We start from the raw sequence: 13261 nt of genomic DNA, 5'->3' as shown, positions 1-13261 counted from the left end.
AGGTTTTCACACACTGTTGCTGGTATTTTTGGCCCATTCCTCCATGCAGATCTCCTCTAGAGCAGTGATGTTTTGGGGCTGTCACTGGGCAACACAGACTTTCAACTCCCCCTCCAAAGATTTTCCATGGGGTTGAGATCTGGAGACTGGCTAGAGCCACTCCAGGACACTTGAAATGCTTCTTACGAAGCCACTCTTCGTTGCCCGGCGGTGTGTTTGGGATCATTGTCATGCTGAAAGACCCAGCCACATTTCATCTTCAATGCCCTTGCTGATGGAAGGAGGTTCTCACTCAAAATCTCACGATACATGGCCCCATTCATTCTTTCCTTTTACACTGGATCAGTCGTCCTGGTCCCTTTGCAGAAAAACAGCCCCAAAGCATGATGTTTCCCACCCCCATGCTTCACAGTAGGTATAGTGTTCTTTGGATGCAACTCGGCATTCTTTGTCCTCCAAACACGACGAGTTGAGTTTTTCCAAAAAGTTCTATTTTGGTTTCATCTGACCATATGACATTCTCCCAATCCTCTTCTGGATCATCCAAATGCACTCTAGCAAACTTCAGACGGGCCTGGACATGTACTGGCTTAAGCAGGACACATCTGGCACTGCAGGATTTGAGTCCCCTGGCGGCGTAGTGTGTTACTGATGGTAGGCTTTGTTACTTTGGTCCCAGCTCTCTGCAGGTCGTTCACTAGGTCCCCCTGTGTGGTTCTGGGATTTTTTGCTCACCGTTCTTGTGATCATTTTGACTCCACGGGGTAAGATCTTTGCGTGGAGCCACAGATCCAGGGGAGATTATCAGTGGTCTTGTATGTCTTCCATTTCCTAATAATTTCTCCCACAGTTGATTTCTTCAAACCAAGCTGCTTACCTATTGCAGATTCAGTCTTCCCAGCCTGGTGCAGGTCTACAATTTTTGTTTCTGGTGTCCTTTGACAGCTCTTTGGTCTTGGCCATAGTGGAGTTTGGAGAGTGACTGTTTGAGGTTGTGGACAGGTGTCTTTTTATACTGATAACAAGTTCAAACAGGTGCCATTAATACAGGTAACGAGTGGACAGAGGAGCCTCTTAAAGAAGAAGTTACAGGTCTGTGAGAGCCAGAAATCTTGCTTGTTTGTAGGTGACCAAATACTTATTTTCCACCATAATTTGCAAATAAATTCATAAAAATCCTACAATGTGATTTTCTGGATTTATTTTTCTCAATTTGTCTGTCATAGTTGACGTGTTCCTATGATGAAAATTACAGGCCTCTCTCATCTTTTTAGTGGGAGAACTTGCACAATTGGTGGCTGACTAAATACTTTTTTTCCCCCACTGTATTCTCCCAATGATTTATTCGCCAATGTTTCGAACAGTGCCTTCCTCAGAGCACATTATGCAAGTCATCCGCAGACTGCAGAAGTGATTGGTGTAGTTTTGGCTTCAGACTATTTGTTGTAGTATTGAGGTAATGCTGCTGTATGTTCTCTTCATTTCAGGTCCTTACTACATTGGTCAGGGAAGATTCTACTGAGGGGTAGGAAAGATCCTACTGAGGGGTAGTGAGGAGGCAGCCAGTGTGTAATTCCCCTGATCTTCCTCCCAAAGTTCCCGTGAAGGATGAGGTAATGTAGCTCAGCTGGTCTCGTGGTTGAGCGTGGTAGAGCAGGCCAGGTAGTGGGTTCGATCCCGACCACCCATCACGTATGCACGCACGACTGTAAGTCGCTTGGATAAGCGTCTGCTAAATGGCAATTATTATATTATTATTAATGGTGTAGTAACTGTAAGTCTGCCTGTGGACACATGGAGGCAGTATAGTCAAAATAATGATTCCAAAATCTACAGACAGCACAGACTGAACACCACCACGGCTACCTAATAACAATATTCAGGGCCCAGTCGGATCCCTCAGGGACGAGATGTAACTAGTCTCTCTCTAATGATCCCCACCAGACAGTTCTCTGCATAAAATCGCCTGTTTAGCCATGAAGATTATTCCCTAGGAACTGATCGGTCTGTCTATTTTCTCTCTCTGTGTGTGTGTGAGTATGAGAGAGACACAAATACATGCAACGCAGAGCGTTAACAGTGTGTGGGTGTGAGTGAGTACATCTGTGTCTAACAAGTCATTTGTACCTGATTTCACCAGTTAACAAATACACAGACAGAGCTACTACTCACGTTCTGAGACAGAGTTGATAAGCATTCCTGTCACAGTGCAGGTGTTTACCCGTAGTTAGGCTCAGTTCCTCTGCTCGCTCTTCTGTTCCGTGGGTTGCATTACACTTTCTGAGCCGACGCCACCAGCAGTTGACCTGTGAAAGTTGAGCTGTGAAAGTTGAGCTGTGAAAGTTGACATGTGAACGCTACGCCCAATTAGATCATTTTAATTGGCGGTTCTCCTCTGCTCTCCTGTTGGGGTGCACTACAGGGGGGCCAATGGTTTCAGTCACTCACTGGTGATATGGAGGATGTTGATACAATGAGTGTCGCTGTAACTCATAATGAGGGAATGAGTAAGATATTATGAGTAAGTGGCTGTGTAACTGACTGGCCAAATTGCATTGATTTCAATATGCGCAACCAGCAGGGTATTGTAATGCTTTCCTCATGGGTTAGTTCATCCAAGGCTATCGGACGGTGATTCTTTCTTAGATGGACAAACAAGTGAGCATGATCTAAACAGAAGTTTGAATGGAAACTACAGCAATAGGCAAAGTCATTAGAAATTGAGACCCCACATTCAGTATTCTTGTGTCAGTTTTGTGACAGCCTTATAGAGTAGTTGAGATTTGGTTCTGGGTGATGAGGTTAGTTTAATTGTGATCTCACACATGGTAATTCTACAGCTGACTGCAGATGGCATCTCAACAGCTTAGCGCTCTCTCGGATGAAGCGTTTTGAGGCCAGTTGAGGACTGTAGGGTTGCTAGTATAGTATTTCACTGTTCAAACATTGTTGGCTGCAGTTTCATCCAAAAGTGCTGTGTAGGTGTCAGAAGACCCATAAGGTTAAAAATAACCTATGGCCATATTGTTTCCATGGTAATATTATCGAATAGCATGGGGAAGTTTTATGAGAGAGATACAATCTCTTTACAGTGCTACCAGCCCACTCAAAAGCAGCATCACCTCACAGCCACAAAATAACTTACACACATAACTTACACACACAACGCGCACACACACAAGTGCACAAGTAGGCACACAGAAGCACATAGATGTGCACACAACACACACACAGGTTGATCTTAAATGAATGGTTTGTTTGAAGTGTTTATAGATAATGGGTAGGTGATCTTCTGGAATGGAAGACCCATCATTTTGCTGATTGTCATTGCAGGCCTGCAGGGGAGTGTTTGTTTATGGCCCTAAAACGCAACCTGGAATTTACAGGAGTGGAGCCCTTATTACCTTCCTCTGAACCTCTACCCGCCTACCACCCAGATACAGAGAGGAAGAAAGGTCAAACATTGGTCACTACTTGGTACCATAAGTGTTCTAAGCTGATCCTACTAGATCAGTAGGTGCTATCCTTCATGATTGAATTCACCACCCTTTCAGTGAATGTTGGATGGAAATATTAAAGGATAGAATTGGCCCTCTTTGAATGAAATCCGTATCAGGCACTTCAACTGTTTGAATACTATTTTGTGTATTTCTAATAGCCTACACCCAAATTTGTGAGAGTGTTGAATTTGGATACTCTTCAGCCAAGTCTACTCACTGATTCATATGCGCGCACTGTCTATCTGATGACATAACGTGATAAAGTACCGGAGTGAGAGCCAGCTGGTGGGAACTGGGGTTCCTCGAAGCCTTCTGTGGGTGTGGGTGGTGTTCTCACCTCGCGGCCAAAAATCCATCTTTCTCTGCGCGGGAGGCACGCATGCGGCAGTGGAACGGAGCCGAAGTTGCTTGCCTGCCTGCCTACCGGCTTGAACAGTGCCAGAGTGCCGGCTGGTCCCGATCCAACTCGGGGAGCGGAGTCAGTGTTCCTAGAGGCTGCTGACTGAGACACAGCGGAGTTGGGCAGCTGGCCGAGCTGCGTCGCTGTAAACAACTGCGAGTGTACAATGACGCACCAGAATTTACACTTGCGCGACTTTTGGACGATCGACTAGACATCTTTGGAGTGAGTGTTCAGTGACGGACTGGCATGACATTTAGGCTATGCATGCTGCTTTATGCGCAGTAGATTGAGTAGCCTAATATGCTGTTTTATGCAGCCCCCCCCCAACTATGCCTATTGCTTTGTAATACACTATGACGTCTTCTCTTATTCACTATTGAAGTGAGTAGCCAATTGCTTTCAATATCGCTACACACACCTCTGTTCTATTTCATTTTCAGGTGAGTCACATTGGAATGAACACTCACGGCTGTCAACTTGGATAGTTGCCTGCCTGTCCGTCCCAATGAGAATTCAGCACTTTGGCAGTGAAAAACGCCGTGTCTGTCCATAGAGAGCTGGACTGAGGTGCAGGTGGGCTGTCGTATGAAATTGTAGAAGGACTTGGTGGTCACACACCCTCAATTCAGTTGTTACAAACACACTGTCGCTCGGAGTGGCGAGACGCAAATGCGCACTCCACGGACACTCAACTCGGCACTAAACTTTTGCTCTGTGCGTGGATCTAGTGAACATATCTTTTCTCTTCAATGACCTTGTGAACAAACGGAAGATAGATGTTATTTTGTGGGCTAATATATTTTTCCAAATAGCCTCAAAGGACCAGGGTTGGAATAAGGATGGCCAATTGTGTTTGAGACACCTGCGTTGATTAGCCGCACTTGGGATTTCTCAAATATGGATTATATGCGTAATGTGGCTCAAATAGCAGAGAATGGATATTGTTTGTCGGTAAGGATTTAATCTTGAATCGCTCAGTGGTGGATTGAGGAGAGGGGCAGCCGCAGCCTGACAATGCCCGACGCGTCTCGGGACATGCCGGTGCATTCCTCTCCAGCAGTGGCGGCGAACGCGGAGGGAGACGAGATAGAAGTGCTGGAGAGTATCGATGTCCTTCCCGTGGCCCCAGAGGACGTAAGTCTTGAGCCATATTTATATTGTCATCAGCGTTTTTCAATTTCCTCCTAATACAGAAGATCACCCTAAAGGCACATTTTCCCCTGGTGTATTCTACAGTAGTGTATTTTTTTTCTTTAATTAGGCAATTCAAATAATAACTAATTAGTATTTATAATGATGGCCTATGTTATGTCAGCAATATATCATACTGTGTTATGGTTGTAAGCTATGAATATCATTATGCCAGCGACCATTTTCAGACAGCTTCATAGACTCATACTGTATGTAGACCATAGTCATTATATCATCACAGTCAACAATCCATTGACTATATGTGTTCATTACAGCTACCAAAGCAGGCATAGCATGGCTACTACCATACATAATTGATGATGTCCTCAATAGTTAAATTAGATTGATTCATTGAATGAATGAAAGCCCTTGTAGGCTACCTGCTGACATCACTCCTTAATGACAGGTGTGTCTATCTTTTAAATGGCTCCTTTCTCTCTGAAATATTTTCTTTACACCTTTCTCTTTCCCGCTCCTTTCCTCTTTCCCTCTCAGCAATGGAAATCTCTGTTCGACAAGGTATGTACAGGCCTTGTGTTACAGTCTCTGTCTCTGTTGCATGCGCACTCATGACGAGTGTCAACTTACCTGTCTTTTTATGTAAGGAACTGTTTGCTGTCCTAACTTTGTAACTTGTTACAAGTTAACATGTGCTTCATTACTACCGTATGTAGTACGAAAACTGTGACTTATGAGCTGAGCTTCATCTTCGGCCAATACTCATGGAATAGCAAGTAAACTATCCTTGCCATTATTATGAAGTCTAACTCCCGTCATTCCTGCGGTGGCGGTGAGTGGAGCCCTTGATGCCCAAGGAATGGAAGGTGGAGAACCAGATAGAAGATGCAAGCAGGTTGTGATGGGTGTCCCTCCACCAGTCCTCCTGACATCGACCCTCCGAAATGCAATTAGAGCGATACATAATCCTGGTTACAGTTGCTGTTGCTCCGCCTGTGGCCCTGTGGGCTGTCATGTCAGCGGCCACTGTGACAAACAAGGGATGTGTGTGTAAGGCCCAGGCCATCAGGTTGGCCTGACAGACGGAGAACCAGACCCTCCCCCGACTCGCACACCCTCTCTCCCACCACTCCATCCCACTGGAGCTGCCTCAACACCTGCCCCAGCCCGGCTGGCGGGTCCTACACTCACTCCTGGTCCCTCATGGGGGGACAAAGGAAGTATAGGGGGGTAGGGGAGGGGGACAGGGGGACTGGGGGGAAGTCAGAGGCTCGTGTCAGGCTCGCTCTTTCAGGCTCTGGGGGGACTGGCCGGGGACTCATGGGATTACGGGAAAAGGGGGTAGGGGGTCTTTGGTGTGTGTATATGTGTGTGTGAGGTTGGGTAGTCATTGTGGACAGGCATTAAGCGGGCCTCTCAATCCGCTGCCTTTATGCGGCGCGGCATCACTTTGAATTTCTGAAGTGGACTTCAGACTAGATGGGATGGAGGTGGGGGGCGAACCAAATAGAGCCTATAGAAGGGGTTGCTGTCCAGTCTGGCAGCTACAAATGCCCTTTCACTCTTTTATTCCCTCCTCCCCTCCTCCCTCCACCTCTTAAATGACCCGTTCCATTTGTCATACATTGGAAATGTTGACCTTTAGGGTCACTCAGCTCCTCACAGTGGACACTAAGGAAGATAAATTATGGGGTAGATGGTGGAGCAGAAATGGGGATTTTTAACAACACTGGCAACCATTGGGTGACTGAAAAACAGGAATAGTTGGACGTTCAGAAACTGAGGAATAGGCCTTGCTCGTTGGATGTTTAGTTCATAAATGGCAATGTTTGCACCCCAAATAGCACCCTATTTCCTATATAGTAGACTACTCTTGACCAGAGCCCTGTTCAAAAGTTGTGCACTATTTAGGGAATAGGATACCATTTGGGACACAGATAATATGATACAGGGATAAAGTTTACCATAATTCTCTGCTTTGACATCTTGAGAGCACAAATTGTCCATCCACATCACCCAGATTGTTTAGCTGGCCAATGTGCCAAACCAACTATCTAGGATATGTCCCAAATAGCACCCTATTCCCTATGTAATGTACTATTTTTGACCAGAACCCTATAGGCCCTAGTCAAAAGTAGTGCACTATAAAGGGAATAGGGTATCTTTTGGGACACTGACCTCAATATCTCCCAGGCTGGTGTTTTAATCAAAGTGCTGTGTGCTCTGTTCAGTTCCCACACTGTCCCCCGAGAGGGCTTTGTTGCAGTGAAAGTGCTTTCTCCTCAACCAGGAAATAAGATAATAAACCTACGATAGCTCTGATTTGTGTTACCCATCTAAGATCTCTAAACATACTAGGGAATGGGGACTACTACACACACACACACACGCATGCGCGCATACACACACACACACTCTCAATGAACCAGACAGCCCATCAGTGGAGTAGGCTACCAGCTGCACTCCAGCAAGGCCACAGTCCAACTCTGTACTAGCCTGATTAGTGATGATGGTGAAACCACTCAAGACACACAACAGTCTGTGCCCTCACAGATTTTCTGCTTGTTTCCCAGGATTGGAAAGATGTAGGCCTAAGTATACATGTATTAAGGGCTTGTTGTTATAAATAGGATGGATCAGGAAAAATGGAACAAACAAGTTTGTTTTTTCCCTTGAAAGATGACCCAAGGGATATTTGTTTTTGTTTTTATGACTGTGTAAGGCGGTGCAGTGTGCATTACAAATGTTATAGTGGAAATGTGTTGTGTTACCTCATCCTGTTTCCTTAGTGGTTGGTGGAGAGGGAGAAGGATCTTATTGTGTTTGTTGCTTGTTGCGCTGACACGTTTCTGTGTACAACCGAGTCATTATCTGGGATGGGAATGTCCCCATTAGTCACTCCCTCTTACCTTTCCATGGAAGGGCTCCGGTGAAGTCAGCACCGAACATGGAATATTAAGTCTGTATACTAATGCAAATGGTTTGGAACCTATGGGTGAAGGAACATATGGAGGCTACCCTGCTTGCTAATGTTACAACTCCCTGGCTGACCTTTGAATGACTTAAACAAAAGCTCTTAACACCATCTTATTTGAGTCACAGAGTACATACCATATAAATATAATCTATAGAACGGTTCCCAGCCCTATCTACAGATTATATTTCTATGGTACAGACTGTGACTGAACCATTGAAGGAGTGCTGTGCAATAACACTTGTTCTGCAGGCCCCAGTCCCATTATTACCCATTCTGCCTTCCCTGTGTGTCCCCACAATGGCCAGTCGTCCCAACACTACACCCTTTGTGTTGACATGTACCACTGTACTGTACACACACAATCCTGCTCTGCCTGCCTCTGACCTGTTAAGACGCCAACAGGCACGCATCCAGAACAGCGGGAATTATGAGGATTAAGACTTCTTCACATGGGCACACAGTGTGCACCACAGGAGGTTGGTGGCACCTTACTTGGGGAGGACGGGCTCGTGGTAATGGCTGGAGCGGAATTAGTGGAATGGTATCAAATACATTAACACACACGGTTTCCATGTGTTTGATGCCATTCCATTTGCTCCATTCCAGCCATTATTATGAGCCGTCCTCCCCTCAGCAGCCCCCACTGGTGTACACACATCCAGTTATTTTAACCAGGATTCTATCACATTACACACTACAGTGAACTGGGGACATGAACCAGTCAAATGCTCTTTGATTGGAGTAGGGACCCACCTGTTCTCAGTGTGTGTGTACGTGTGTGTGTGTGTGTGTGCCTCTCAATCTGGGCTCTTTATCTCATGCTGTTGTATGTGTCAGTGAGCATGTGAAGTGGAGCGTGGCTGCCATTGACAGAATAGGAAGGCAGGCAGCCATCATTTCGGGCATCTTTTGTTTATAGCTACTCACTCGGTCCCCACATGGTACAGCTGCCAGCCTCTCAACCCTGTTGTCCCTCTCCTCTCCATTGTCATGACTCAGAGGGTTGATTGTCAACAGTCCAGGTAACTGGTACTAATTGGGTTTGAGCCAAAATGGTGTCCCTGGTTTGATTGTAGGGTTGCCATACGTCCTCTCTCATCCCAATTGTCTCAGCATTTAGGTGTTTATTTCCTGTTAGCTCCCCAAACTTGCGTCTGTATGTGTTGATGCTGGTTTACCATACCTCCTCTCTGCCCCTCCCAAACCACTGTTCTCTCAGTATTGAGGTTTTCATCATATTGATAGATCAGTCTATATGTACAGTGAGGGAAAAAAGTTATACATTGATTTTGCATTTTAATGAGGGAAATAAGTATTTGACCCCCTCTCAATCAGAAAGATTTCTGGCTCCCAGGTGTCTTTTATACTCTTAAAAGGAGTGCTCCTAATCTCAGTTTGTTACCTGAATAAAAGACACCTGTCCACAGAAGCAATCAATCAATCAGATTCCAAACTCTCCACCATGGCCAAGACCAAAGAGCTCTCCAAGGATGTCAGGGACAAGATTGTAGACCTACACAAGGCTGGAATGGGCTACAAGACCATCGCCAAGCAGCTTGGTGAGAAGGTGACAACAGTTGGTGCGATTATTCGCAAATGGAAGAAACACAAAAGACTGTCAATCTCCCTCGGCCTGGGGCTCCATGAAAGATCTCACCTCGTGGAGTTGCAATGATCATGAGAACGGTGAGGAATCAGCCCAGAACTACACGGGAGGATCTTGTCAATGATCTCAAGGCAGCTGGGACCATAGTCACCAAGAAAACAATTGGTAACACACTACGCCGTGAAGGACTGAAATCCTGCAGCGCCCACAAGGTCCCCCTGCTCAAGAAAGCACATATACAGGGCCGTCTGAAGTTTGCCAATGAACATCTGAATGATTCAGAGGAGAACTGGGTGAAAGTGTTGTGGTCAGATGAGACCAAAATCGAGCTCTTTGGCATCAACTCAACTCGCCGTGGAGGAATGCTGCCTATGACCCCAAGAACACCATCCCCACCGTCAAACATGGAGGTGGAAACATTATGCTTTGGGGGGTTTTTTCTGCTAAGGGGACAGGACAACTTCACCGCATCAAAGGGACGATGGACAGGGCCATGTACCATCAAATCTTGGGTGAGAACCTCCTTCCCTCAGCCAGGGCATTGAAAAATGGGTCGTGGATGGGTATTCCAGCATGACAATGACCCAAAACACACGGCCAAGGCAACAAAGGAGTGGCTCAAGAAGAAACACATTAAGGTCCTGGAGTGGCCTAGCCAGTCTCCAGACCTTAATCCCATTGAAAGTCTGTGGAGGGAGCTGTAGGTTCGAGTTGCCAAACGTCAGCCTCGATACCTTAATGACTTGGAGAAGATCTGCAAAGAGGAGTGGAACAAAATCCCTTCTGAGATGTGTGCAAACCTGGTGGCCAACTACAAGAAACGTCTGACCTCTGTGATTGCCAACAAGGGTTTTGCCACCAAGTACTAAGTCATGTTTTGCAGAGGGGTCAAATACTTAGTTCCCTCATTAAAATGCAAATCAATTTATAACATTTTTGACATGCGTTTTTCTGGATTTTTTTGTTGTTATTCTGTCTCTCACTGTTCAAATAAACCTACAATTAAAATTATATACTGATCATTTCTTTGTCAGTGGGCAAACGTACAAAATCAGCAGGGGATCAAATACTTTTTTTCCCTCACTGTATAGTCTATATGTATAGCTCTATACATAGGCTATAGTCTATATCTATGGTTTTTATTGAGAGACCCAATCTGTTTCCAGCTCTCTTACTAGTCTCTAAATGCTTGAAATACATTTCCTTATTTCCTTAATGAAAGGGCGTTCCAGTCAGTGAGGTGTGAACAGCTCTTCTTATGTTGCGCTATAAATAGCCCCTCCCCTGCCTGTCAATCTGTCGATAGAAAGAAAGATGTGCTGCTGCTTCAGTCATAATTGGCTGCAGACTGCAGTGTGTACACATGGAGAGATAGAAGATGGCAGCACCAAATGAAACTGTATCTTTTGATGGTTCAATGCTCTGTGCTCTACCCACATGGTACAGGGTGGTCCCCTCTGTTTGTGTGTGTGTGTGTGTGTGTGTGTGTGTGTGTGTACAGCACATGTTTGTTTAATGTGTATTTATTTGTGCATGTGTGTGTGACTGTGTGTACATACAGTATGTCCCTATGTTTTCTTCGATATGTTAATCTGTTAGAGGGGGTCAGCGGGGTGGAATCGATGCCAGTGAGGGGTACTCCGGGGAGAGTGTTTGAATCTGTGTGTGGATGTTGGGACACGCCAGCTGCCAGTGCAGAGACCCTGTGTCATTTCTCTCTCCCCCCCCCCTCTCTCTCTCATCTCTCTCTCTCTCTCTCTTCTCTCTATCCCTCTTCTCTCTCTCTCTCTCTCTCTCTCTCTCTCTCTCTCTCTCTCTCTCTCTCTCTCTCTCTCTCTCTCTCTCTCTCTCTCTCTTCTCGCTCTCTCTCTCTCTCTCTTCGTTTAGTTTTTTGGCCGATTTGGCTTCAGTTTCTACAGTGAAGTGGATAACACTGCTGAGGAGAGAGTACCCATCATCCACTTACAGGCTCTCATAAGTTCACCACTGCTTGAGTACGTTTACACACACTTCAGTAGATTACTGAAGGGGTCTGATAGGGTGATATCCTCTGAGTTTTTATTAACATAAGTTATTATACTCAGTGTATCATTAACTTTCTACGCTCAGTGAAAGTGAATCTTCTTAATTTCTCTCTGACTGTGGGAGCACGTTACATGTCACTCATAGCTCCCAGTGTCGCACATAAGTTGAGTACAGTAGTAGAACCTGCCCTGCAATGTCTGCAATATCTTTATGAACTCCCCTGTTTCCACAGAAACCCTTGACATACCGATCAAGATTCCCCAAACTAAACGGCTTGTATCCTCCTATTTCAGCTTGTCTCTCAGATCTATTGGGATCAAAGACACTAAGGTCCATTCATTCCTTATGGCTGAAACTGTGATACCTTCCCACAGGTTGTGGTTACAGGGATACTATACTGGGAGAGTCCTATCCTGGCAGGGACCCACCACTATAATCTAAACACCTGGGGGCCAGCAGTATGTGTGGGTTTCATGCCTTTTGTGCCAAAGTCATTCCGTGGTCTTTGTGAATGTGTTTGTTGGAGTTCCTACGTTTTACACATTGGGTTTGTGTGTGTGTCTTGTGAAAGTGTGTGTTTGTGAGAGTGTGTGTATTCGGGTTATGGTTATATGGTTCTACTGGGGTTTAGGTTAGACAAAAGGTCTAGTGCAGTGGTCATCAACCTTTTCTGAGTCAAGATCACTTTCCGAGTCAAAATGCAAGCCGAGATCTGCCGCTCAGATTTTATTTTAAACACAACTTAAAAAACGTAAGCCTGTGCAACATTAACCTATTAAAAACAGTTCTGTAGCAATGAGGTTTGTAATAGGCTATAGGCCCAATACATTATCACTACATGTTGGCTATGCTTGAATTGCCCTGCCAACATTGTTCTTCTCAGACCATTTTGAAATTATATTACAACATTTGAGGTATATGATCACACTGGTAATATATCATTTGATGTTTTACTTGTGAGGTACAGATGAGTGAGCATAATAACTTATGACCTGCATCTGATGGTCAGTCTGAGTGGAGGGAGGACGCAGCCGACTCACCGTCCCTTTGCTCTCCCTCCCTCCGGGGACACAGTCTTCCGTTGATGGCGAAACTCAAGTCATACTGCATTATTTCGGCCTCATCCACCAATTCATGTTGTTACTCCTATGAACAGAGAAAGTGAAATATTCCATGATATTAAAAAAGACACAAGCCGCTAATAATAACAACGCAAGCCTATTGATACACTTTCCTACTCATTCATTGCAGCTGCAGTGCTGGTTGTAGCGCTAGTGGAAGTAGGGAAACGTGTATTTTATGGCTTATAAAAGTGTTGAACAAAGTGTTGCCAGTGCTGAATAACAACTTTAACATGAACTTACTCATAAAAACAGCAGCTCTTTGCTGTATTCGTTGAGTCTCTCTAGTTGAAATTTCACAGTATCAACTTTTCTGTGTGCTTGAGGCTTCTTTTTAGTTTATGGCTCGAGGAAACTGCAGACACGGTGATCTGAGCTATCTGATTTGCCAGCGGTAGGTCTATAAGTGCACGTGATTTGCTCTGGACCTGCTGGGTAGGCGGAGTTCTACCTTCAAACACATGAACTGGTTCAAAATGG

The 13261-nt window shown here is 45.2% G+C and overlaps 1 protein-coding gene across 2 annotated transcripts in view; it reads left to right on the top strand.

Annotated features, from left to right (window-relative positions):
- Window positions 1-3826: 3826 nt before the first annotated feature.
- Window positions 3827-13261, top strand: part of LOC121553962 (rhomboid-related protein 3) — a 66097-nt gene continuing 56662 nt past the window's right edge. Inside the window, exons 1-3 of one of the 2 annotated variants that reach the window (XM_041867367.2) lie at window positions 3827-4125; window positions 4344-5037; window positions 5590-5613. In XM_041867367.2, coding sequence (XP_041723301.2) covers window positions 4918-5037; window positions 5590-5613 — 144 coding nt within the window. In that variant the 5' untranslated portion in view covers window positions 3827-4125; window positions 4344-4917. The remainder of the gene's footprint in view (window positions 4126-4343; window positions 5038-5589; window positions 5614-13261) is intronic. The other variant, XM_045205232.1, reaches the window with a different exon arrangement.

Source organism: Coregonus clupeaformis, chromosome 20 (assembly GCF_020615455.1).
Source record: "Coregonus clupeaformis isolate EN_2021a chromosome 20, ASM2061545v1, whole genome shotgun sequence".
Lineage (NCBI taxonomy): Eukaryota > Metazoa > Chordata > Actinopteri > Salmoniformes > Salmonidae > Coregonus > Coregonus clupeaformis.
The sequence above is the reverse complement of the archived record's forward strand: the minus strand, read 5'-3'. Positions and strand labels throughout refer to the sequence as shown.